This window comes from Apostichopus japonicus, chromosome 19 (assembly GCF_037975245.1).
Source record: "Apostichopus japonicus isolate 1M-3 chromosome 19, ASM3797524v1, whole genome shotgun sequence".
Classification (NCBI taxonomy): Eukaryota; Metazoa; Echinodermata; class Holothuroidea; order Aspidochirotida; family Stichopodidae; genus Apostichopus; species Apostichopus japonicus.
In genome coordinates this window covers 27472383-27499517 of record NC_092579.1, presented here as the reverse complement: position 1 = coordinate 27499517, position 27135 = coordinate 27472383, and the positions used below count along the sequence as shown (strand labels likewise).

Genomic DNA, 27135 nt, shown 5'->3' with positions numbered 1-27135 from the left:
TGCAAAGCATTTTTCCAACCCCCTGTTTAAAGTATATCCCCTTACTTTTATGAAAGCAAATCTTTCATTTCCATTCATAACTTTACTTAACAATATTCCACCTTTATATATACAAGCTGTGGGTAAGTTTCCCCCCACATTTCCCCTCCTCCCAACCATTATGGTAATACTGCACCAGTTATCACTATCTTCCATGCTGTATCACAAGTTCAAGATGCAGCCTTGTTATTTGTATGGTTGTTTCCAGCACAATTTAATTAGTCAAACTAATTGAAAAGTGGATTATTATTATCATTATCATCATAATCATCATCATCATCATCATCACACTTAACATTATTATTATTGTTTCTATTATTATTACTATTATTATGATCATTATTATTATAATAATATGTAAATGAACTTCCTACATTGTTATTGTGGGATTTTAGTTCCTATATGCCTGTATGTTGTCGAAGAATACCACGGTCAACACAACAACATGCTCTTTAAGCTATGCCTAAAGAAATATCAGCTATGGCTGTTGTGAAGGAGTTCTTTGCTATCAGAAGGTTTAATACGGTAAGATATTCCAGACAGAGCTCTGTATTACAACATATGAGCTAGGCCTGGTTTGATGATAGAGATGAGATGTATGGCAGTATCACGTAACACTGTGATTTATGGCTTAGTTTGTCATAATGTATTATGATCCTGGGAGATGCTGCATAATGTGAACTATCTGTATAAAAAGAGAAGGCTCTTTGTTATAGCTTCTACACTTTATACAAAACTGTTAACCACTGTGACATATGTTAGATGTATTTGACTGTTTAATATAAATATATTAATGTTGATATTAATCTTGTAAATGGTAGAAAATCTCATAAGGCAGGGTTTTTCCCCTTTTATTCCAGACAAGTTGATACAAAAAGTGGACAAGTCTTTCTTGAAAGTGAAATTCAGCATATGTAGCTGAAGTTCATCCAAACCAGATGGACATCATTAAACTTTTGATAAAATCAATCAGTAAAATTGTATGAATATGAAAATAATGTATAAGTACCATGAGGTAAATGATGGTTAATTAATTCCTCTTTATTGTATTTTACATCATGGTGATGGAAGGCATGAGGGGGGAGGAGGGGTATTGGATTGTTGCCAGAGGTGCAACAAGGAGTTTGGTAAAGGTTGGAATGAGGTAAATAACATCTGTGTATCTACATAAGTAATGATGTCAAAACTTTAGCGGCTGAACTTTGGATTTGCTTACAACTTCTTGTCTAAAATTGGAGAGATGCAATATTAATATCTATTCCTAACCCCCAACCATCACCCCTCCCCCAGCTGGTAACAAGGGCAAGGGAGGTGGAGGGGCTTTGATTCGGGTAAATATAACACAGATTCTAAATTTCATATTTTGCCTTAAAGTAGTCTTCCCTAAAAGGGCCCCATACCTTTCTGACCTTGTATTCTGTTTATTATATAAAATGATGTTTCACCCATTTTTCTTCATTTATAAGATCCTTCACACCAGAAAGCCCAATCTTCAGATCAGTGCAGTGCAGATCATTGGTCAAACATTGTCCAATAGTCAGAACCTGACAGAACTCGCCGAGAAATTATTGGATGCGGATTTGGCGGAGTTCCTCTTTGAACAGCTGTCAACTACAAACAAAATTCTTCTGAGGTACGTATGTTTTTCTTCTTTACTTTTTTATCCCTTTCATTTCTTTTTTTTCCCCTTCTTTTTTTGTCATTTCATCAAAATTGTGTCAATGTGCGCAAATTTAAGGGCTATCTGCCTGACAGGGTTATCGTGTAATATCAGGGTCCTCAAGGAGGGTTTGAGGGAAATACTTTAGGGGAAAGGGGAACAATTTCACAGACATCAACTACTGTGACAAACTTTATCTTTTGATAGTTTAGTCAATCACTTAAAAATGACTATCAATGCAATTAATATCTCAATGCCATCTTGATTGATTTTGTTTTAGAAGTTACCAATTAAAGCATTGAGGGCTTTTTTCCCCACCAAAGTGGTTGAACTGTCAATAGACCTTAAAACAAGGACCATAGAAGCAGCTCTTAAGGTTAATTAAGTCATCAAATTTTACTCCAGAAGTTTCCTCATCTTGTTGTGAGTGCCATTGAACTAGAGGATTAGAAACAAAAGATATGGGAACAAGCAAGATCCAAAGTAAATGGTTGTCAGCTCATTAATATTTTGCAAGTATAAGGGTTATATGTAGCAACTTAAGTTGTTTTGGAAGATAACAGTGATTCATTTGTCACCAGCCCAACCAAATATCTTAGTTCCTTTATTGGTATTAAGTCAGGTCAAGTATCTATCCAGGGGCTTGTATAACAAATCGGTCACTCAGATACCACAGAGTTAGCAGCGACTAGGAACCTTCATTGCTATGACAAACTTATCAAGTATATCCTTCGATGATTTTGAAGTCGGCTGAAATGTGCAGCATTCCCCCTGAATAATTGTCTTAGGTATGTTTCACACTATGTACAAGTGTGATACAAGAATGTGTTTCTAGCATGCCTTTATGTTTCACACTATGTACAAATGTGATATAAGTATGTGTTTCCATCACGTCATTATGTTTCACACTATGTACAAGTGTGATACAAGAATGTTTTTCTGTCACATGTCTTTAGTATTGTTAGAGTCAACACAGGCAGTAAACTCTAAGCTAATAAACTGCACTCTTCTGGGGTTTAAGTGTTGACTAATAAACTTTTAAAAATGATCAAACGCGCCACAAAAAGCTGCTTTAAAAATACTAATCATCTTCTGTCGTTCACATTTTTGTATCATCTCAGCTGGGTTGGTATGATTAATCCTATGTGTCATCGCCGTTTGTTAATATCTGGTGTAACCATGGTACCTGCATTTATTTTGATTCATAATTATCGATGACAGATAATATAGTTAAAGTAACTGGATGCATTTTATGACTAAGATTACATCACATAGGGATACCTGTGCTATATATTCAAACAGATGGATAAATGCAGCGACATTAAAAGTGAAATGCGATAAGTAGCATCTGGGAGGTCATGGGTCAAGCCACTGGCCGTCTAAAGCAAAGTGGGGTTTTCGGGATTTGAAAAGTGGATTAACATGGGGGGCTACAGTGTTAAAGTAAACTGTATAGGAAGGAGGTAGATTTTTAAGCCTCAACATGTATTGTTACAAACAGTTGTGGACAATTTAATCCCTGTTTTATTGAGCAGTATATTCATAAACAGACAGATTATCAAGAATTGAATTGAAACTTCAACCTGTTCACATGCAAGTTTTTATATTGACTTAGCTTGTCAATATGAATATAGATCAATTTATGCAATTAAGTTATGAATTCATGTAATTAAGTTGTGTAATTTGAGTTTAGTCAAATTGTTGACCAAGGTGCAAAGCCACATTTAATATACATTGTATCTGAAGTTACTTCATTTTTACCTTCTTGTCTCTCTGTGTGTATTTTTCCTTTTATTCTTTTTCCCGTTCTACATTTCAGTTCCATATTTTGTAGCCTTCTCCTGTTGACTGAGAGTGAGACATTCTTCTCGAAGTGTCACAGTGTCCTTGGCATCGACTCCATCCTGAGATCTGCCGAGCAGTGTCTGGCCATGAGCTATTTTGATTCTCTGCATTATGGGTAAGTGGTAGTTGTTTCATACCAAACCTGAATAAAATGTAAGAAAAGAGAAGTAATGTTTGGGAAGGAGACAATTTTACAAAAAGTTGATGTTGTTTTAATTTTTTTTTCAATAATCACTGACTTTTACTAGAATTTTGAACATCCATATGCATGATTCAGAGTATAGTTCTCTTTATAATTATTAATCAATTTGTTTGACGATTTCGTCTCTGGTTGATGCAATTTCCGCAAGATTAATTGAATATCCCTCTCTGTGAATTATGATAATATTTTTGCAAATTTGCTGAGAGAAAGTTACTTCGAAACCCTTTCAATGAAATATAATTAGGCAGCAGAGGCAAGTGACCTGTCTGCACCCAGTGTTTTATATTTCACTTCTTGTTCCCTCAGAACAATAATCATTGACTCTCCCAGCAATTCATGGCACCTAATGTCTATCCAAGGGAGGGAAAGTCAAGGTTTTAACCCTAAACCAGACTTGCACACATTAGAGCTTCAATTGTCTTATTAGTCAGCCCTTGTATCCATTGAGCTAGCTTCATATCTGTAATCATATTGATAATTGCCACTATAAGGGTGAGGGTGGGGGAGAGGGGGAGGTAGAAGTATATCGTTTATCATATGGGCAACCAGTGTGTTAGTTTCACAATATGATTTGAAGTGAACGTTTATGTTTAACAAGCATATTAACTGCCAGCAATCAGGATGCATTTTCCCTTTTGGTAATCATTTGGATGGCTTAATGATTTCCCCAAATGCAAGATTGCAGTTTCTGCAGGTTTGAAGTTTTTGAAGGGCAGGGTGAGGCCTAGAGGGAGTAGATGAGAGAGTAAGGGGGGGGGGGAGAAGAGAACACATAATGGACTGAGTAGGGAGAGGGAGAGGATGAGCCTAGAAGGAATGGCAAGGGAGGAGAGAGGGAAGAGAAGGGAGGTGAAGGGGTGAAAGTAGGGCAGACTGAGGGAGGATGAAGTAGGGGAAAAGGAGTGGGATTATGAAGAGGGCAGTGGGATTTGACCAGCACCAACAGAATGAATGAAGAAATAAGCTTGAAAGACTGCTATGGAATGACTTATATGGGCCAGAAATGAGTGTTACAGCATCCTTGGTGTTGATTCAGTCAATATAATTGAGCATAGCTAACTATAAACCATATTTAATAATATACATTTATATGCATGCAGGAAACATTTATTTCTTATCAACCCAGTCTTGGTGAAAATATGAATAAATATTTAATATATATAAAATCTTGAGGAACAAAAACTCCTTTTGTGGCAAAAGAACTATAAGTCCCAATGTTCAGTTCAGTTTATTATCTCGTCAGAATTTTTGTTATTAACTGACTATGCTTGAGTCATATTAAAAATGCCTGCCAGTTACAAATTGATTGATTTTTTTGGGGTAGTACAGCATTTTGCTAATATTGATTGCTTGGCAACATTTGGAAGCAAAGTTAATTTATATGTTGCCTTTTCAAGCAGATCAGTGTATACTAAGCCTCATATGTATGTCTTTATTTTTTCTTTATACTTCCACAGATTACAGTTACTGTGTGTGGTACTTGAAAAGTGAGTTTATATCATACAGAAAATTGTTAGTCCTGTAAATTAGCTGAACCCTTGAAGGGATGGTTCAAGCGGTAAATTTATGTTTGGACTAATGAAAGTCTGAAATAGGAACCTATCCTAAGTGCATTCAGTTCCAATCTCCTCCTTGCAAATCACAAACATTGACACTTTTTGTATAAAAAATAAAGAAAGAATATAGTTGCAGGATTTCCTGTGAGAGGTGGTGTCTGGTTTGTGACACTGGGGGGTGTGAACATACCTGGGGGGGGGGGGGGGAGACAGGGCATGGTTGCCCGGAGAAGTTTGTTAAACATCCTAATGTATATCATCCTGACAATAAATTAGATAAAAATGCTTTGTTAAATGGGCAGAAGAACTTTTATTTGTTGCTATAAAATTGAATGTTCACAGCCAAGTTTTCAATATCAAATGATATGGCATGGGTTAAAAATGTTGGATTGCAGTCATTGGATTTTATTATTCCGACTCTGAAACAGAGAGGCCGCGATGTTGGTAACATTTTTGCAAGGCGGTCGCAAAATAAAGAGAGGTGGCCACCTCACAAAAGGAATACCAGGGGAAAACCCTGTTGTAGTTCACTTACGATAAAAATTCACGAGATCAACTATCACTATCTGGATAATGCTATGCAGAAATTAAATGTAAACTATTAGCAACAACTTTTGTCTAATACCTTGGTAAAAGTTCCGTGCTGAAATGGAAAGTTTTCAGAATATCTGGTGTGAATATTAACTTCTTGCACAAAAGCAGTGGAAACCTTCTTGTCAAGCTCCGTCCAAAGTAAGGCTCCTTTAATGTGCGTATGTCACATGTATTAATGTGCGCATATGACATTAAGCCGTTCGTATGTATTCATACCTATCACCACCAGAGAATGGATGGTTGTGATTATGACATCAAAACAGATTGGTCGTGCTGCTCGTTTCTTTGTTTTACTTGATTGCGAGGTTGCTTGTATATGTCAGTTCTGTTAATTGGCAGGAATGAGTTGAGGTGTCCTGTCACTCTCCGTGATTCCCAGAGAAGATGTTTATTAAATGATAAGTGGATGCCTCATCAGTCAGAATTTCAACAAATCAGTTCTTTTCATGCACTGGGACTAAGAATGGAACATGCCTTCGGTAGTCAATTAATTTCTGAAGAGCCAAGGGGTGCCTGTAAAATATCGAAAGAAAAGTTCACTGATATAAACCTAGATAATCTTTGAGTGTCCTATGTTGTTTTTTAAATTCTTTATTGTTACCATCGTCTTGCTGGTTTTCTCGGTTCCTTTTAATTGGCATGAAGGAGTTGAGAAGTAATGTCATTCTCTGGTAATCCCTAGATCAGGATAATAGAAAGGTATTTAGACTCCCTTGTCAAACAGATTTTAATAACTCAGTCCTTTTATGCACTGGGACTTGACATCCGTGGTTGAATAATTTCTGATGAGCAAGGCTCAGTGTAAAGCTCAAGAGAGAAGAAAAAAATGACAAAAAGTTGTTCTGATATAAAGCTAGATAAAGGTTAGAAGTGATAGATGCTGGATTTTGATCACTATAGCTAGCTTGTCTATGTCAGGTCGTATTAATTGGCATGAATGACTCGAGATTGTCACTGTAATCCCCAAAAAGAGGGTAGTTTAAAAATTGGTGGACTCCCTCATCAAAACATATTTTTAATAAATCAGCTCTGGGAGTGGAAGATGACTTTCTGTAGCTGAGTAGTTTTCTGATAAGCAAGTCTGACCGTAAATCTCGAACAGAAAATAATTCTCAAAAATATATGCACTGACTACAAAAAAAACCTTAGATAGCAGTTGAGTGGCCTAGGTTGGATACAATTCAGAAGAAACTTTGCACTTTGTTTTCTTTTGTGGGGTTGGGGGAGGGGGAGTTATAAATGACTGCTGATGTCCATCCTGGGGAGAGATGTCCCCTTCTCTTTGAGAAATTTGTTTTGGTTTGTGTAAAAAGGCTTACATGGAAAAATGGTGCTATCATTTCTAACAATTAAACTTCATTCGTGTAGTTCACACTTTCATTCTTTAGCCTGAGTTATTAAACTTGTAAGTCATTTGTACTAGGAAGGCTGAAAATTAAGTAGGACACTGGGTACGTTCCACCTACAGAGAACAGGAAGAGATGGTAGGATTGGGCACAACAGGATATCCAAGGGCATTCCTGTATACATGTAGACAAAAGTACAATTGGTACTAAGGATAGATAGATGGCAGTTACATCAAAACTACCCTTCGTACAAACTGAAAAGGAGTCAAAATTGTTCCATTTCTTCCTATTTCATATTTGCAGACATCCAACAGATCAGAAACTCATGAGTGGGGTAGACATGTTTAAACATGCCTCAGCCCTATTGACTCATTGTATGCAAATTGCTGATTCCAAGGTTCTCATTCTCGGCATGAAGTGCCTCCGTCACTTATTCAGGTTAGAGAACTAAACAACCTTGTTGCATTTTTAATGCCATGTCATTTTCCAAAATACAAAAGTCTTTACCAAACTCATCCAGTCTTTATTGTATCTAAAATTGGTTGTTCAAACCAATATAACCAACATTTTAATGTTTTTTTTTGTGCATTATGTACAGACCTTCCTTATTTGGTTACCTTTATACTCTAAAATTAATGTAAGCTTAAATTCCTCACATCTAAAAGTCAAAGAACGTTTCATGCTTTTTTTTCTCTTTTTCTAATATGAACTTGACCATTCATGGTAATGAACTGCATTACTAAGCCTACAGTACTGTAGTATCAAACAACAGTAAATTGTACAAGTATCAAGTTATGCAAAGAGCTGCTTGGATGCAATAGAGTGAATTTACTTGTACATCAAAATGTCTTGTTTTGTTAACTTTTACAAGGCAATTCCAGCTGACTATTACCTGAGTAAACTAGGGAGCATTAGCTCAGTGGGTAACGCCGGTGCCTTTCAATCATAAGGTCCCCGGTTCGAGTCACTCCAAGATTAATGTTTATGTCGTCCAGTTACAGAGTTGTTGACAATTGACAATTCATAATCATGGACGTTAAAATATGAATCTAAGAGACTGACTTCGGTCAGCTTGCAAGTTCCTGCTTGCAGGAGGATCTAAAATACATACATACATAGATACAACCAGACCCTGTTCTGTCTTCCTTACTTGAAAGTACCCATATCCCTATCTGAAGCCACGGTTCCTCATCCCCATTACCCTCAATTTGACCTCATAGCTTTCATAAATTGGGTCAGTTTCCTTGCATGATGCTTTTCCTCTTATCGAAGCGTTCAGTTGATTTAATACCAGTGCATTATTATAATAAATAAATAATTATTATAAATAATATGACCATAGAAAGGAAAAGACAAATTGACGCCAAAGTACAAAAGCTGTCTTTGTACACAGAAATTAACCTATAGTATATTCAATGTTCATTCATACTTAGTAAAGATTCCTAAATCCTATTGGTCCATTCAGGTCAGCTGACCGTGGTTAATCCTGTGAGTAACGCACGGTAAAATTACGAGGCATCACTTTAATAAATCTTTGGTTATATGTAACCAAAAATGTTTTGTTTTATGATTTTTCCCCCACACAAATGGTAGTGTATGAATGAACGGGGTTAATCAACGGTCTAGCGTGCGTTACTCACATGATTAATGCACTCCGGGTGTTAATGCCATCGCTGGATGCACTCGGGCTCCGTCCTCGTGCATCGCTTGCATTATCCCCCGATCGTGCATTAATCCTGTGAGTAACGCACGCTATACCGTTGATTAACCCCTTATTTTAAGATTTTAAAGAACTACAGGATTTCCCCTGGGATTTCTTGTGTGAGAGGCAGTTTGTGACACTGGGGGAGGGGGGACGGGGGGGTCTGGGAGCATGGGTGGCTGGAAAATTTTGTTAATCATCCGATTGTCAATCATCCTCACAATAAATTAGATCAAAATGCTATGTTAAATAGGCAGAAGAACTTTTATTTATCACTATAATTTAGTGTTCACAGCCAGTTTTTCTATGTCAGATCATGACATTGGATTGCAATTGTTGCATTTTTCTATACCTTGAGGGAAAACCCTCAACTAAATATACCCGCAAAATTGATAGTACTCAAAATGTGAAGTTGCGGACACACAAATCTTTTCCTGCTTCCATAGAAAGGACTATTTACCCGCTCCAGTGAACTTCTCCGATCTCCAGTTACCTATCACTGCAGTGGTTAAAGTGCTCAACCAGTTCCCAAGACCCCTCGTGAGAGGTACGAAACGACACCTGACGATCACGCAGAGAGTCGACGACTCACAACAACCCAACAACGCAAAAGTAGCAAAGCAAGAGGAGGCTATACTGAATGCCGTCCAACTCTTAGAGAGTGTTTTCAGGTATTGAAAGAATTATTAGTATAACATAGTCTAGAAGGGGCAGATGGAGGAGGGGGGGTGGCGAGGGGTGAGAGGAGGAGGAGGCACACTGTCTTTGTGGAGATGACTGAAAAATCTTAACCGGAGACGGATAATGCAATCGGAAAAGGATTTGCAAAAGTGTGACTGAAATTATGAAGTAAGACGAGCAGACCAATGTCACCCTCACATCTCAACTTAAGAACTCAAGAAAGGGGGAGGGGGTCAAACCACCCCTTTCTTTTTACTATTTGTCAACAATGGATTTTTAACAACGTCACATGCGGGACTTGACTAAAGAACTGCATTTTATTCATCCCGTAAATAGATTGTAAGCAAAGCATCAACATTTATCTCTCGTTTTTCATAAATTTTGTAAAAAAAAAAAAAAAAGGCTTCTTAGATATCAAAACTATTCATAGCTAAATATTATTGCATATATGCATAACAGATTAGTTGATAACAATTTATTTTTATTTTTTAAAGCCCATATTAGCAAAATGTAAAGTAATAAATTACCATATATATCTTCATCTTTTTCGTTATGATATTTTGAAATTTAAGTGCCTGCCTCAATGCATAAATCAGTATCATTTTGAACTGTGCCCGGTTTCAAGCAGTTATTGCAAAGTGATGAAAAAATTTAATTATCGAGAATGATGCGGGTGGAAAACATGTACATTTCGTCTCTCATAGCTACACAACACAAAAATAAATAATTGCTATTACATTCAGTCAGTGTACATTTTTGATACAAAATGTCAGTGGCGCCGTACTGGGGGCTTGTACAAGTCCCCATGGGCTATTATGTATTGCAAAATTTCGGCTTTTTTCCTACATATAAGAAATTTATCATTTTCTTGTACTTCTCTGTTACAGTTTATCGACAGTGAGCAACGAAGATCTGGTTCTTTATGATGAGAGCCAATTTACTGCCCCTTCCAGAGAGGGCTCCATTGGCGACAGTAACCATGGTAACAGTCTCTCATCCTTCATCCAGCATCTGCTGGGAGTCTTTGACAGGGAGATCATTCCTTTGATAATGGTACGAGAAGAAACCTTATTAATCTTTGCTGAGACTAAATTTAATCCATTATAGTTTCCAGCTTTTTACGATATGGAATGATTCATACACAATTTGGATAACCGTCCATCTTTCAAAGATATAGATATGGACATACAACAACTTTACAGCCCAGAAAATAAACGATTTGTAAAATTTGTAAAGAGGCTTCTTCGCGAGTTCCTGCTTGCAGGAGGATCTAAAATAAAAATACATACAAACTATTTAATTCCAATGCAGAAAATTTTGTATCCCAAATTAACTAAATTGTAATTTATGATAATAATATTTTAGTTTTGTGTTTACAAATCTTCACCTAGTTTCTTGTCAAGATTAAAGGATACCAGGTATGATTTTGTCAGATCGAGAAAAAATAGCCAGATTATGTTAACAGGCACCCCGTCTTTTCCTTAATGGTTAAATATGGAACCATATGGAACATATTTATGGCAAATCCAATTCACAGCTTTTAAAGTGGCCAGCAGGGTTTGATTCTAATTTCCAATGAAATATGCATCATCATATCTAATTCAGTACAAGATATTTGTGTCTTGTCATTTCTTTTTGTGAGATAAATCATGAAATACTTCCACTTTTTTGCATTTTTTAATCGTGGCCCCAAATGAAACTAAGTGATATCGAAAGATTATTGTAATATCACGGCTGAATTTTCTTCAATTGGTCACTTACTTTGAAACTGACTAAAGGTTTCAGTGGGTCTCTCTGGTTTTATTTATAACTAATTTCTGGAAATCTAATTAGCTCTTAATTTCTCTATTTTAATTCCCTGTCTATCTGATTCAAACTTTGCAAATATCCCTTATTCTACACTTGATAAAATTGCTTCTATCATAGCTATAATTAATGTTTTGATGCAATTTATGATTAAAATGTAAAATTATGGGAATTCAATTATTGATACCTTTAAATTGTTATATGCAGACAGGAGTTGTTTTGATGCCTTCTGCATGACATAGTGTTACATCAGTAATTAATATATATTATCAACATAATGGCAAGTTTATATTATTCTTCTAATGTCTGTCTGTTATATGACTGTTTTTCATTATTTTTCCAGATAAACTATGAAATTTTCAAAGAAGCAGCCTCAACTCTATTTGGATCATTCTTGAGGACACTATGTCACTGCTTAGATGTAGATGTCACACTGGACTTGAGCGAAAAGCTTGGTAAAGTCCTTGCATATGTATATGTCTGTCTGTCCATTCATCTATCCTAGCTTTACATTGGGAAAGGAGAGGAAGTGTTTGGGAGGGAGGGGTGGAGGGAGGGAGGGAGGAAGGAAGGGAGGGAAGGGAAAAACAGAGAGACATTGTCCACACTCATTAGTGTATCACATTAAAATGTTTACCAATGATCTGAGGTCTAAACATTGTCTGCTGTGACACAGCAAGTTACATGAAAAACATTGGCAGAGTTTCTATCTTCATGGCTTGTTACAAATACATTGTATTAATTCATATTTCAACATTGGAAGAAGCTATGAAGCTGAGAGTTGGACCAATATACGTTTTTTTTTTTACAATTTCTGCATTTTTTTTTCCTTATTTGATACGACATGCCAACAGTATTCTTTCAAATCCATAAATAATACCAAATATCAAAGATTTTTTTCTTTTATAGTGTCCTCATCCTTTATACATTGGGCAATGGAGATTAAGTGCAAGTATTACTCTGACTGGTAAGAACGTCATTGTGTCCTTTCCACTTTCCTTCTTGCATGTTCACTCGATTATGAATAACTGTATATGAGTTACTGTACCCCCCCCCCTCCCCCTGTACTCATTTCCCACCCTGTCATTCAAACCTGTACTTCTACCATCCTTCTAGCTTTATAATCAACCCAACCAAAAATAACAATTGAACTCTCAGCATTTTTATAAATGCAATTCAATTCAAATTTATTTTTTCATATGCTTTACAGTAGTACATGACAAAATGATGAGAAACTCATATAATTACACATATATAAAAAAAAAAATGTTTATCAAAGCTAGTGACTAAGAGAAAAAGAGAAGGCTAACAAAAATGAAAAGGATAATAAATAAAATGTAACCAGAACAAGGAGAAAAAAATCAAATTCACAGAAGGGGAAACCTCGGTAGAAAACAGTTAGGTCTTGCAAGTGTCTTGCCCTTTCAGATTGCCAAGTCACAGCTTCAATCTTCATTTCAATTCCACGAACCTTTCTTCTCAATTAACATTATTTATCTTCTCTCTTTGTTGTTTTCGTTTCATCCACATCCAATTATGCTCCATCTTCATCAGCATGTTGCGCTTGGCTGTGGACAGCTTCGTCTCTACTCTGTGCATGAGGCTGATCTTCCCATCATCATCATCATCATCATCATCATCTGATGCTCTCTCCTTAGCCTTGAAGGCCGCCTTGCGTCGATCCAGAGGTAATTAAAAATCCAATATAAGGAACAACCATATTTCTTTAGTATGTACATGTACAATCGTTCACCTGGAAGCCATTTTTAGCATTAACTGTATTTAAAAAAAAAAAAAATTATCGTCTGTGCTCCTTATCAGTTATAGCTGGTTTGATATTTTATGACTCATTCAGCTATAAGAGTAAAAGTACAAACATTACCAACAAACATGATTAGTTCAGAAATAAAGATGTCAGTACCTTTTACAAATGTTGTCGCCTTCTTCAATGCAATATTCAGCTGGCAAAAAAAGTGAGGTTGACAGGGAAGATGAAAGTATTATACACTGCCAACTATAAAATGTGAAAATATCTTGTTCATAACTTTAGGTATGGTTGTACAAAGACAAGAAATAGTGAAATTAAAGTTATGGGCACACTTTATCTATAGTAGCATAAAATGAAACAAACACTGTGTCATTTTCAGATGCAGTCGTGTATGTGAAATTGCTTTCATGACTCGTATGTGCTCTAAGAGAGGTAACGACAAATGTAACAAACTAACCACTTTATCGACGATTTTCTTGGAAATTACTGACATTATTCTGAGGTATATGCTGGTGTCAGACAAAGCCACATTAATTGATCACTTTAAGATGAAATAATAATAATAATAATAAATGAGACTTATAGCGCCAAATCAGTAAACAAAAGTCACTGCTAAAGGCGCTTTACAAAGAAAGTATTACCACTATTAAGCACTGCTTGGTTATAAATCTTAAAAAATTGCCCTCTATCGAAATCATAACTTCAGTTAAAGTCATACAAAGACATAACCTGTACAAAGCTATTTGTGTATATGGGTGACCCTTTATGTGGAAGAAGCCATTGTATCATGAATTGAAACAAACATTGGCTGGTCTAACATGCAGATATATATGTATATATATATATATATATATATATATATACATAAATTATACACTCAAACATCTACCAGAATAGTGCAAGAAATATATTACAGACAAAATTTGTACAAACAGCAGTTATAATAAAAGGCTAGCTTGCTTGAAAATTAGTAGTATTCTTCTATGGATACTCTGTTACCAGACACTGGGACAATTACAGACAAGCGATGAATATTTCCACACTACTCGGTTTGTAAAACCGCATCTCTGTATCTTGTTCCTAACTTCAGATGAAAGATATAGTACAAAGACACAACTGAAAGACATATATTAGATATATGAACATGGCTTACCTGGAAGTGGGAGGCTATACTAATGAACTTTATTGACTCAATGTGAAACTACAACAAACAAACAATATGTTTCTGTCTGCAACTTTGCAGTCTCATTATTAAATAGGGATATCTCTAGGATCAGGCCAATCATACTCCATACTTATAGAGAAGTTATCACTATCTTAATTTGGGGAAAATGACTCTGGTTTGAGATGCGGAGGTGGGGGAGGGGGGGGGGCATGGTCCAGAACACAGACTGATGTTCACTGCATGGTGTTGAAATTGCTAACAATATCTCAAGGTTTATTTCAACTTGAGGGGGGTGGGGGAGGTGGTGGGGCTTTGTTTATATGCTTAAAATGACAGAAACAGCATCCTGAGTCCATTCCCCAATCTCAAGAATTTTATGTCTCTTTCATGGACAGTTGTCTTTAGCCTGCTCAGAATGTGCTTTCAATTAAGTTTATACTTCTGAGATGGGAAAAGGGGGGGGAGCCAGGTGTCAGACCAACATTCAGTAGTTTTGAAATTGGTAGCATTATTCTAGATGGGTTTTATATTCTGCCCCTCGAGTTTCTAAAGCTTTCTCCCCTTCTTGGTGTCTGCAATTTTGATCCAGTGCTCAGAATATGCTGTCAATTTTGTAATTACTTCTGAGAGAGAAGGGGGGGGGGGGGTGAGGGAGGTTGTGGGTGGTCATGGACCAGAAGTCATATGAATGTTCAGTGGTGTTGAAATTGCTTACAATATATATTTTTTTATTTTTTTTTTTTGCTATGTGTTATGCTTATAAATGTAGAAACAGTTTACTTTAATAGTCAATTCCACATGCTCTGCAGTTTTCTCTCTTTTGGTCGTTTTATCCATTTCTTTGCCATCATCAATTTTGTTTATATTACTTGTGAGTGATGGGGATTTGATTGCTCTCTGGATTGATCAGTTTCCCAGGGATACGGAGCCAATTTAGACTAATTCTTCCTATCGTAGAGGGAAATATAGCCTGCGGGAATGATGATTCTCTTATGATGATGATGGAAGCACTCATGACTGTAAACATTGTCTGTTTTCTCTGCCTTGGGGCAATCATATTCTGTATTCTGTCAATTTCCATACTTTTGTCACTTTTTCCACATTATTACCAATATTGTTTTTCTTCTTGATTACAATCGTACAGTCTGTTATAAATGTGTTAGAGATTCATGCGTTGGTATGTACTGTCATTTAAAACTAACAACCCCTCTAGTCATGTAACAGAATTCATTTCCTTGGATTTAAAGAAAAGGAAACATTTCGGATTTGAACGTTACGAATGGGTTGCAGTAAGACGCTCGATATAGGTTATACTGGTTAGACTGTAAGTTCGGAAGAAAGCTGAATTGACAAATGGTTACGTCAGGGAGATGAAAAAAGGTGGTAACATCAAGTACCACGTGGAATGATGTGCATATCTTGTACTTTTTATATTTTTAATAATTTTAATATTTCCCAGGTAGTTACTTAATCTACCTTGGGCAAATTGTCCTATTGGGGCTTTAAGAGTTTTTTTACCCCTTCTTCCAGTGAGCTTCTTCAACCTGAAATTCATAAAAAGTGTAAACTCATATTTGTGTGCTTGAAATCAGCTTGGAGATGACAGAGCCCCCGTAAGTTAAGTCAGTAAAAATAGATTTTAACTCAACAAGCAAAGGCAAATTGCCTCATTGAAGTGACTCACACATTTCCTGACCTTTGAGTGAGTGTGAGTGTTAAAAAATTAGCAGGAATTTTGTGACTCACATTCTCTCAAACATTGTACCATATTATATTTTGTTTCAGCAGACATCTTTTACATCGTCAAGTTATCAGATTACATTGTATGGTCACTGGATTAATAGATACAAAAAATTGCTGTTTCTACCCAAAATTCTGTGCCAATTTTAGGTTTTCCAAATTTCAGCTCCCTGTGCAATCTAAGAAATCCAATGGTTTACAAGCAGTCAGTCAGATGCTTCTAATTTGTGATTTATTCACTGTTTAAGAGTCACCTACAAAAATAATTTATGTCCCTCAAACTTAAAGCAATTTTCCAATCTTCAGTCACACACTTAACAAGTTTATGTCCAATCTCTTGGCTCCTGATTCGATTTAGGTGAACTAAAATGATATGTTTTATATTTTTGGGGGTACCTCAATGTTTTTGGGGGTACCTCAATGTTTTTGGGGGTACCTCAATGTTTTTCCTTTACTCTTGAACAATGGCACCACAACACTGAAGCAAAGTGAAATGCAGCTTTAACATTCTGTTGACTTTCTGGACTCTCTGCCCCTTATTTAATGATCAGTTTCATTGCAATTGTCATCGTTACAAATAAAATATTGACCTACAGTCAGTAAATTGAATAATACCTTCTGCTGCCAGTTATCAAGGTATCTCTGCCTATATAAGCCCAATTGATCTACTTGACCCAAGTTTAAAACAAGGTCAATTATAGTTAATCGCTTGAGTGGGTTGTTTGATTGGCTAATTAGGTTTATAGCCAACTAAGTCTCACAATATTGACACATCATTCAGGAAATTCCCCAGATAATAAAAACGTCCTTATTTTGGATCCTTACATTAAATGGTAATCACGTCTTAAAGCAGCTGTACGATGTTGGGTAGGCAATGGTACAAAACTTTTCCATGTATGGTAATGAGATTATGAGGCGAGTCATCAACGAACTATGTACAGCAGCTCCAAGCTGATTTCGGGGGGGGGGGGAGGCAGGTTGGGGTTGGGGGGAGGTGGAGGTAAGGATTTGTCAGTCACTTGCAGTTAGAGATATCGCATTGACACAAGTCTTTATGCATAATATTTCCAATCCAGTTTGTCAGTAGCTCCTTGGTCGGTGTTAACCCCTTGTACCTGATGCTACTTGAGATGATTGGGCATCCCCCATGTTTGCTGTTCTCCTTTACTAGCTTTCTTAAGAGTATTTTTAGAATGTCATGGCATCCGTGTCAAGTGGTTCACTTCAAGACATATACCTGTACCATGGATGATTAGATGTATAGTTCTATATTAAATACAGTGATGATTCCATTATGATGAAATGAGAGTTTTTGCTCAAATCCAATCCATCTGCAACATTTGTTTTCCAGACATCAGTATTCAATCGCAGGTGAAAATGATATCGAAGAATTGATCTTGATTTCAATATTTGCAAAAAGTCATGCTATTCAAGCTAATTGACTGAAATCAATTCTTTTTTCTTTTTGAGAAAGAGAGATAATCTTTGTCAAAGAATGATTTAAGTTTAATAGATGTCACATTATGACCTGCTTCTAGGCAACTTATTAGTGGACTATAAATATGTCACAGAATGATTCCCCTGCATCGTCTAACATTGGTCTAGTACTAGCCTAGACTTACTACACAATCAAAATACAGTCATCCTCAGTTGCTATGGCACCCGACTACAGTAAACGAAGATAAATATGCTTTTAGTATATTCTTTATGGACTCTACAAAACTAAGAGCTATTTGTTTCTTCCAACTTTATGAAGTAAAACTAATTATTATTTCACAAATAAAGGCTGCAATTTGTTTGTTTAAACGGTAACATGAGGCCCCAGAAGGTTTGGTTTGAGAGCAACTCAGAACTGAATACACTACTTAAACATCCGTTCAAACGTCTACAGCAGAAAAAAAAATCCTATTTTTTGGAATAATGGAGTATATATATATAGAGTAGGGCAAATATGTCACCAAAACAGAACTAGTATTGCTTGATGCGGGTGACGGATGCCTACAGTGGAATTATGACCTTCCTTAGAAACTCTGGACATACAATCAGCGTCCATAGACCAGTGGTAAGGGTGTCCGCATATAAAGCGGGAGGCCCGGGTTCGGGTCCCGGTGGAGGCTGGAAGTTTTTTCACTGTTCTGGATTTATCAACTCATTGCAGTTTCAATTATATATATATATATATATATATATATACACTGGCGGATCCAAGGGGGGCCATGGCCCCCCCAAAGGTGAGCCAAAAAGTGTTTCCGAACATCCGCTAAATCATATGATTGGAAATTAAAAAAATCGAGAGGAATAGCAGTGGTAGACTAGTCTAAACCTTTTCGTTTTCTGGTTTAAAATTAAATGCAGAGCTCCCAACTGACCCGCAATTCGCGGGAATTAGACCGCATTCTAACACCCAAACCCGCTGACCCGCACAAGCGTCCGAAAAAATCGCATTGTAATTGTCAAGTATACATAAAAAAAATTGCATCAAATTTTGACTTAGCAACCATCATTTCTTTAGCATTTAGCATAATAGAGTATAAAACCTCCTTTACAGCATCATTTGAACCTCAAATTAGCCTATATTTCTTTTCATTGGGGCGAGCAGCGAACATTTTCATGCCACGGGAAAGAATGAATTATCACCTACTATTCAATTTATTGATGTTACACACAAAAAAATGCATATTTCTCAGAATATTTTGGGTGACAGAAGCCTTTCTAAGTGCCACCATTTTACATGTAGGCATCACCAGGATTCCAAAAAATTCAAAATGGGAGGGGGACAACCCCTCCCCTTATACCCCTCCCCCAGGACGGCGATTCGTGGCATGGACCAGCATTTGCCTTCTCAAGAGTTAGGAGCTATGTAAATGTATGAGCATGAGGATTTACAGTTTAACACCATTTTGCAGTTACAGGCTGGTTGTAAGAAATTTATAACCTATGAGAAATAAAATTTCTTGAGAAAGATGATCCCAACTTTGTTTTATAAATATTTGAGAAAATTACACCTGGGAAACATTTTTTTTAGAAGTAAATTAACATCACCATTGTACACTTTTGTCGCACCAAATTGCATCTGAGGGCATTCAGCAATAGAAAATTTTCCAAAGGGGAGGGGGGCACCCCCTCCCCTTAGACCCCTCCCCCATATCACTCTAATGCCACTTTGGCCCCTCCCAAACAAAGGCCCTGGATCCACCAGTGTATATATATATATATATATATATATATATATATATACTAGCTGTGACTATTAAAGTCAGTCAAGTTGATTAAGATGATTAAATAGCTACTTGCAGAGATTTGAAGACCCCTGATATTTGTCTTGTTATTGAATAAACATTGAAGTCTGGATGGATGCAGAATGTAGTCAATGATGTTATTCTTGCCAGGAAATACAGACAGATGACGCACAGATCCTCAACCAGTCGACAAATAGATTTTGACATTTGTAACAGTTGAAATAGTATGTACCAGGCTGTAGGGAGAGGGAGGGGGGGGGGGGCAGAGGAGTGATAGGAATGCTGGCTGATGTCCATCCTCGATCTGGATCTGAGGGGTGTCCCTTCGCTTTGATAGATCTTTGTTTGGATAAGGGGACTTAGATGCAATCCAATGTAATCATTCTCATCATTGTAACTAGTTCATCTGTGTTGTACAATGTTGCCATTTGGAAGACAGTCAGATAACATTTTTTTTTGGGGGGGGGGGGCATATGTTTAATAAGCTCTTTCATCCTTGTTCTTTATCAGTACTTAAGCTTAAACCATTGTCACTCCTTCATGATTGCTGATAATTTCAAGTTCCAGTTGGCCGATTGGCCAGTCAAGTGTGCCTATCGTGGCAAAATGACTTCCTGTAAAGCCGACAGACTTATGTTGCTATGTAGTCCATCCATGGTTGGATGCTTAACTTTCATATGTAATTATTTGTACTATTGCTAATGACTCATTTTTGTTTTGCTATGGATAGGTTTGTTTACTTTAATTTTAAGAAAAGTTATATATTTTTACCAATGCTATTGGAATGTATGAGCAACTTAGTTTTACAAGGAAGACACTGCCCCTCCCTCCCCCATCCCCCATCCTCCGTGAAGAAAACCTGTAGCAGCAGCTATGCAGAATCCCCTATGGCAAGGCTCCATCAATGTCAAACAATAGAAAATTATCTCTGCAGACCAGCAGCATGCAGTGTCCATGGTGTGGAACTGCACAAACACAGAGGTTTTGAGTCCTTTGCAACCTCACTACACAAACAGAAAGGTTTTGTCCTATGCAACCTCACTGCAGTAATGATGTTCAACACTGTCAACCTTTGATCCTACTGTCCACACAGTGCCTCATGGTTTTCTAGCAGTTGTGTCTAACATTGAGTCAATTTATGAAAGACATGAGACAGAAAGCCAATAGCAAGCCCTGAACAGTGCTGGAGCAAGAATGTTTGGAGAGGATTGGGGTGTAGGGGGGTTGCTGAGGTGGGGACGGGATGAAGGGAACTATATGGAACATGACACTAGCATGTATACGGTTACATATTGTATCGAGATCCCATGTTTTCTCCTAACCCCCCTCAACCACACTATAGAATTCCCCTCCCTCTTCCACCCGACCAGGGACGTTGCTAGAGGGGGGTGTGGGGGGTGTCTCACCCCCCCAATCTTGGTAAAAATTACGATAGTTGGAAAAATTTGAGTGCGACAGTCGGAATTTCCGACTGTCGGAATTTCCGACTGTCGCCAGCTTCAATTCGGAATTTCCGACTGTCGCACTCTAATTTTTCTGACTGTCGCACTTTTATTTTCATATGTTCTTGTAATTTGTGAGTGACATGAAATTTTCGATCAAAATTGACCTTTAATCAGTCATGTTTACCACGTTTTCCTCGTCACATTGAGAAATTGTATCTCGCGATCCCTATACTCCACCATACAAAACTTCGTATGACTTTGAATACTCTAAAAAAAAATACAACGTTCGCCAGCTTCAATTCGGATAATTTATGTATTAATTTTACTATTGGGTGGGTCGACCCTGTTCGCTTGCTTCAAGTAAGTTCAGGATATACAGGGACGTAGCCAGGGGGAGCAGGGGAGCGACTGCTCCCACCTTTCAGTGTCGAAAAATATGTTTAAAAACTGTTGTTATTACACTGCTAATACACGGCGATAACGATATTTGTTTTTAGGCCACTGCACATCTGGCTGTCTTACAAAATATGAAAGTTTATATTGTCCATCAGTTAAGTTCGTCAAATGTATTTCTGATATATTATGTAAAAGAACATGTAAAAGAATTCAAACAGGAAAACAAAATCTGCTGATAATATGATATCATATGATAATGATGAAACTGGCAGCAAATTGCACCAGATCGCATCTAAGGACCTTCAATTGTTCAAAAATATCTCAAAGGGGAGGGGGACACCCCCTCCCCTTAGACCCCTCCCCCATAACAATCGCAAAAGGTGTTCCCTCTTTCAAACTCCTGGCTACGTCGTTGGGATATATATTGTCTCTATGGTATACAATTAAAACGCCAATGCTAATCTATGGAAGCTTAAAAGTGCCACCCACATAAGCAAAAACTTTGCCCCATAAGGTACAAATGTATCGAAAAAAGTTCGGAACATAAGTTCAGTCGCGAAAGATGGGGTGTCTGACTGACACTGACCGTATCGTTGACGATTAGTGCGGTGTGAGGGGGGGGGGTACAAGGCAGCAGTCGGAATTTTCTGGCTCCAAAACCCATCCAGTTGGAATTTCAGCCACTACACCCCCCCAATCATCAGGCCTTAGCTACGTCCCTGCACCCGACTAGGGGTCCTGTGACACAGTAAGCTCTAAGCTTATCATAGGTACTTTCCACACAGCTTTTGGCACAACACAACTCATAACAAACTAAATTACCTCTACCCCATCCCAAAACCCCCACCCCACCCCCTCATGAAGCCTCTTTTAGAACTAAACCGCAGCTACAGTGCACTTGAATATGAGAGTCTGATTATGGGAGATAAACAGAAAGCAGAGTCCTTACTATGCTGATGTTATTAATATCAGGCAATGTGATATGTCTGAAATCCCCCTAGAGAACAGGATGGCAATAACCTGCAAGTTTTTCATTATGCTGTTCTCAGATATCAAGTCTTTCGGAGAGCTTTTGACTGTTGATCTTGAGGAAATGAATAATCATGAAGTTAACGACCAATCAGAAGCAACAATTTTAGAAGTCCAGGAAGGTTGTCTAGCAGTTTTGTACTGTGCATGGTTACATGATGATAAGTATGCTTGCTTCTCTTTTGCAACTGTTTATTCCATTTTTTTCTTCATTTTTTTCCGAATCAATGTAAGTATAAGTAACTAAATTATAAAGGTAGCACCTTAAGTTAAAGAATGCCTTAAAACATTGATAACAGGATTTTAATTATTTTCATTTGTAAGAAGGGTCGGGAGGAAGGAGGGGGGAAGGGTAGTGAAGATTTTTTAAACTCGTTATTGTAATGAAGATTAACTTTTAACTTTGGAAATCAAACAACGGTTTGTGTAGTTTTTCGATTGAATTCTTTTAATCCATTTTCAATGATAATATAACTCCACCTTAGTTTCTACATATCTAACAGCCTTTCTTATGGGGATAGACAGTACATACAGATAAGCACAACCGCATAAATGCATTAACCAGCCAAGTTGTGTGCCTATGTGCAATGTTTTTACATGTTTAACCATCACTTGTTGTAGCAAAGTGCTAGAAACAGTAAAGTTTGATTGATACATGTGTACTATATATGTCAGAATGGTTCTTTCCTGCTTATAGTTTGGTAGGAATGTAGAACTTGGGCACAAATGTTTTTTACTGTTAATATTAATTGCACAGTATGCAATAGACATAAAATTCAGAGTTGATGAAAACAAAGGACATAACAGGGACCCTGACAAGGGTCTCAGTAGGGAGGGGCGGGGAGGGGGGACAGGACAGGACAAAGACCAATGGTCTGTACTGTTGAAATTGCTGCCTCTGCATGGGGCCATTCCACGCCCATGCAAACTACTTGTAGTGAAAAATATTGGGAGGGGGAGGGGGGTGGCCTACTGCCCTAATGTTGTTGGCCTTAAATGAATAGCTATGACAGAACTTGTGTGCTATTCTTCTCCAAAGCAAATCACCTTTATGACTGTCAATATCAAAATGCATATTGCTTTAAATTATTAATTTGTTTTTGTACAAGGAGACTAGCTTTTCTAAAGAGCTACATCCATAACGTGACAAAGGTCAGACTAAGGCCAATAACTACATCAGCAGAGCCAAATCAAAATAATAATTACAGTAAAACAATTAGAGTGTTATTCACTTCCTGTCATTAATTTCATGAAAATTTTATACAGTGTAGAAAAAGGAGCAAACAGCAGTTGACAAACAGCCTGGATACAAAGTGACCCTTTGGCCAGAGTATAAACTGACCGTCTCAGGCAGATGGGACGGTTTCCAAATGTCAACATCTGTTAAATTGGCTAAATAACTGGTGTTGCTGATAGACACCAAATCGGCCATGTATTAAGGTGTTTAATCTTCTTGTGACAGTGAAGCTGTGAACGTGTGTAGCATTTCAATTGCCTAATTAGACCATCCTCGTTACCTGGTAATAATTATTAAGCTCTCTCGGGCAGTGTAAGTTTTAAGATGCACTTCTAGCATGCAATTGCAAAGGGTAAATTTTTATCTTTGTTACAGAGCTTTTTTGAAAGATACTGCAAGGAAAAAAATGTCAGGCCCTGTAATTTTTTTCCATCAGTATTGAAAGAGCAATAGAGAGAGAGAGAGAGCAATGGAGAAAGCTTTTGTTTTTCTTTCACTAATGATCCATCTTTTTCTGGCTGTTATTCAATAACAGTGTCGCTCCCTATGTTTGCTTGCAGTGACTAATCTGTCTGTGTAAATGTTTTTTTTTTCAACTCTGTCAGTCTGAGCAGCCCGCAGAGGATCCTAGGGAGGCAAGAATCAAAACAACCAGCCATTTTATAGAATAAAGAAAAAAATGATTTAAAGGGTGTGAAGACTCGCGAAAAAGGAAACGTCTCATGCCGTTAATCTGACATAGTTTTGAATGAGGTGTAACAGAAGTGTTAGATACCACCATCGATCCCAGAAAATACACACACAGCTTGCTACTGTTGGTAATTAGACACTAGTGTACAGTCAGTACATACAGCTGCGGTCAATACCCACAGCACAGTGTATAAATGATACAGCGATGGACATCTCAGGTCCAGCTAAAGATAACAAGGTATCACGTTTCATTACTGTCTGCATTTTGTAGCGACATGAACAAAACGTCAATTGCAAGCAACAGAAAGTTAACTTTTTCAGATGGCCGCACCTGGTTTGGGGCGAGTCTTCAATGCCTTTAGATGAGATGTTATAATCATTTCAATTGTACATTTCTTCTTTCTTTTTACCATGTAGGCTACTTGCTGATGTGGTATTGATGGAGAAATTAAGTTGTCTGTTGTTGCAGAGAGCTGAAGACAATCTCTCAGATAACTCTCTCAAACACATCACATTCTTACTTGCCAGTGTTCACCATTCAGGAGACACCAACCAGCAGATACACGGTAAACGCCCGGGTGTGACGTTCTCACCTGATCGGAGAATGCGCTATCACCATAATAACTCTCAGCTTCTCATCACTGGGATAAGATAAAGGAGAAGTAAACACTGTGGTGATATTTAGCAAGGCCCATGAAAGTAGATGCTAGTGATTATAGCCTTTATCTTAGTCAGAAGAAGTCAAAGGGTTGTGTTCGGGCATGGCAAATTTGGAGGGAGGGGGAGGGGTGGGGGGAGGATCAGCAAATAATTTCAGTGTAGAAGTCACTGCGAGTCCTTTATTTATTCAGCTCAAGTAGTACTCGATCATATCTCATGGCAGGACTTTGCAGTATAAACCTTCTGAATTTTGCAGGTATAAAAGAATAACTGCTGTACAGAGCAACATGTGTAACATGAATAGTAAATTTTGGAAGGCAAGTCTTTGTGTGGGCGTATCGAAAAATTTTAAGATGCTCTGTGAAACTAAACTCCTCTAAAAAAGTACCCAATTAACTTTACTAGTCATCGAGTTTAATTTCAAATACTGTTGTAAAAGTTTAAAAAATCTAGAGTTTCAACTTGTTTGCTATAAATGACATGAGATTAATACTAAATACCAGACGTGTGTCTCGGCGAATAAATCAAATCCTTTAAATTACTCTCGATTAACTTTTACTTGATTAATGGAAAATGTAGTAGGGTGATGTATGTCTTTTAGTTTGATGAATTATTGCAAATGTTATATTTGATCAATACTCAGTAGGTTTGGTTAAAGCTGTCGACTAAATGCGCCAAACGTTATGTTAAAAGAATTATTTTTACTCCTAGTAAATGCCCTGGAAACGTGCAACGACAATTTACATAACTGGCTAGATTCCATTTTTAACTGCTGTGATTTATAGTGAGTGCAAGTACACAACAGAATCTCAGCATAGCCAGACGTGTGTTTATATGTGTTTGGATCCAAACATTGGGTAATATATAGTGATTAAAGTATTAAAAAAAGCTATCTGATTAGCGAAGATTTAACTCACTCCCAGTGGAATCTGCACAGTCGATGCACTCATCTCCATCCACCGACCTCATCTTCCCTCTCAAGGGGCCACTGGAGGTGTGATCCAATTAACCATGTGCCACTGCTTTAAGATTTACAGGAAGGAAGGAGGGAGGGAGGGAGGGAGTGGACAGAGGTTATACCACAGGAGCTCAAATACATTCTCAATTCCTTCAGCTATGCAGAGAACACAAACATACAAAACGTATATTTCATGGTAAACAGGGACAATCTAGGGACTCACAAAGTTGCTAGTTAAATAGTTCCATACATTACAACACACTTGTAGCATTTGTTGGGAAGAATCTTGCATTATATAAATGAATGATTTTCAGAAGTGATTGTGGGAACTTCCCCCCCCCCCCCAAGGTTTGTTGTAGTAGTTTACAATGATCAGGGTAGCTTTTACACTAAATTGATACCATCAAATGATGCTTCAACGTTGCAAGGTGCCCATTCCCCCCCCCCCCCCACCCAAATATGTATGTTAATGTCGTAATTAAAAATCATACTAATTTTCCATTTCACATAATATCTTTTATCTGACCTGTTGAAGGCATCTCTACCTTGTGTCGAATGGTAAAGGACATACCAGCCCGAGCTATCTACACCCACCACAAGCAAGTAATCATGTGGTGTTTCTCCTGTCCGGGAATGTCCTCCAAATTTGCACTTCAGATGGTGAGAACATTTCCAGGGTGACAGTAAAAAGTGTTTTGCTGATGTTTGATCTACGACTGACCATTATGTGATTTCCTAGCATACTTGGATGATATTGTAATGACCTTTATGGATATGTGTTTCTTTTTCTTTTTATAATAATATATATAAGATGAAAGGGTTTCATTTATGGAGTCACACATCATAAGTATAATAAAAATACCCCCCCTAAAAATGCTTTCGGACAGGTTCTGTTTCTCTTTTCTAACTCGTTATCCCTTGCCATCTCTCTCTAATTTTTAATTAATCCACTCTCAATTTCTCTCTCCTCTTTTGTCTTTCAATAATTAGCTGGAGCTATGGATACAAAGACTTGTATTGCCAGATGAAGAGATCGTAAAAGAGAACAATGAAGATATCCGTTTCTTGATTCCTTTCCTAGTCGCCAATCAACAATGTCTAAGTGCTCTGTTGGTAAGTGTTTTTCATTTTAACAAGCTTTTGATGTTTCTACGAAGCAAAAGAATGGGTTAAAGGCCTTCTCCAGGTTTTATGAGCAGAAAAAAAAACAAAAGGTATATGTTTATCTGTTACTAGCATATCAAAAAAAATCCACATCTTTTTGAAGCAGCTCCATTTATTTATCTATCAAAAGTGGAAAAAAAATGTAGTTGAAGAATCTCTGCCAAAGTGAGATCTGTTGTGGTGCTGATAATTAGACAACCAATATGCAGCTTA

At 37.3% G+C, this 27135-nt stretch overlaps 1 protein-coding gene across 1 annotated transcript in view; it reads left to right on the top strand.

The window, feature by feature from the left end:
- LOC139960494 (meiosis inhibitor protein 1-like) overlaps nucleotides 1-27135 on the top strand; it is a 67236-nt gene that overhangs the window by 28174 nt on the left and 11927 nt on the right. Inside the window, exons 8-20 of the mRNA XM_071958891.1 lie at nucleotides 1506-1672; nucleotides 3519-3659; nucleotides 5204-5233; nucleotides 7546-7680; nucleotides 9391-9615; nucleotides 10513-10678; nucleotides 11775-11886; nucleotides 12341-12398; nucleotides 12986-13119; nucleotides 22234-22378; nucleotides 24558-24706; nucleotides 26294-26418; nucleotides 26749-26871. Of these exons, the coding sequence (XP_071814992.1) occupies nucleotides 1506-1672; nucleotides 3519-3659; nucleotides 5204-5233; nucleotides 7546-7680; nucleotides 9391-9615; nucleotides 10513-10678; nucleotides 11775-11886; nucleotides 12341-12398; nucleotides 12986-13119; nucleotides 22234-22378; nucleotides 24558-24706; nucleotides 26294-26418; nucleotides 26749-26871 (1710 nt within the window). The remainder of the gene's footprint in view (nucleotides 1-1505; nucleotides 1673-3518; nucleotides 3660-5203; nucleotides 5234-7545; nucleotides 7681-9390; nucleotides 9616-10512; nucleotides 10679-11774; nucleotides 11887-12340; nucleotides 12399-12985; nucleotides 13120-22233; nucleotides 22379-24557; nucleotides 24707-26293; nucleotides 26419-26748; nucleotides 26872-27135) is intronic.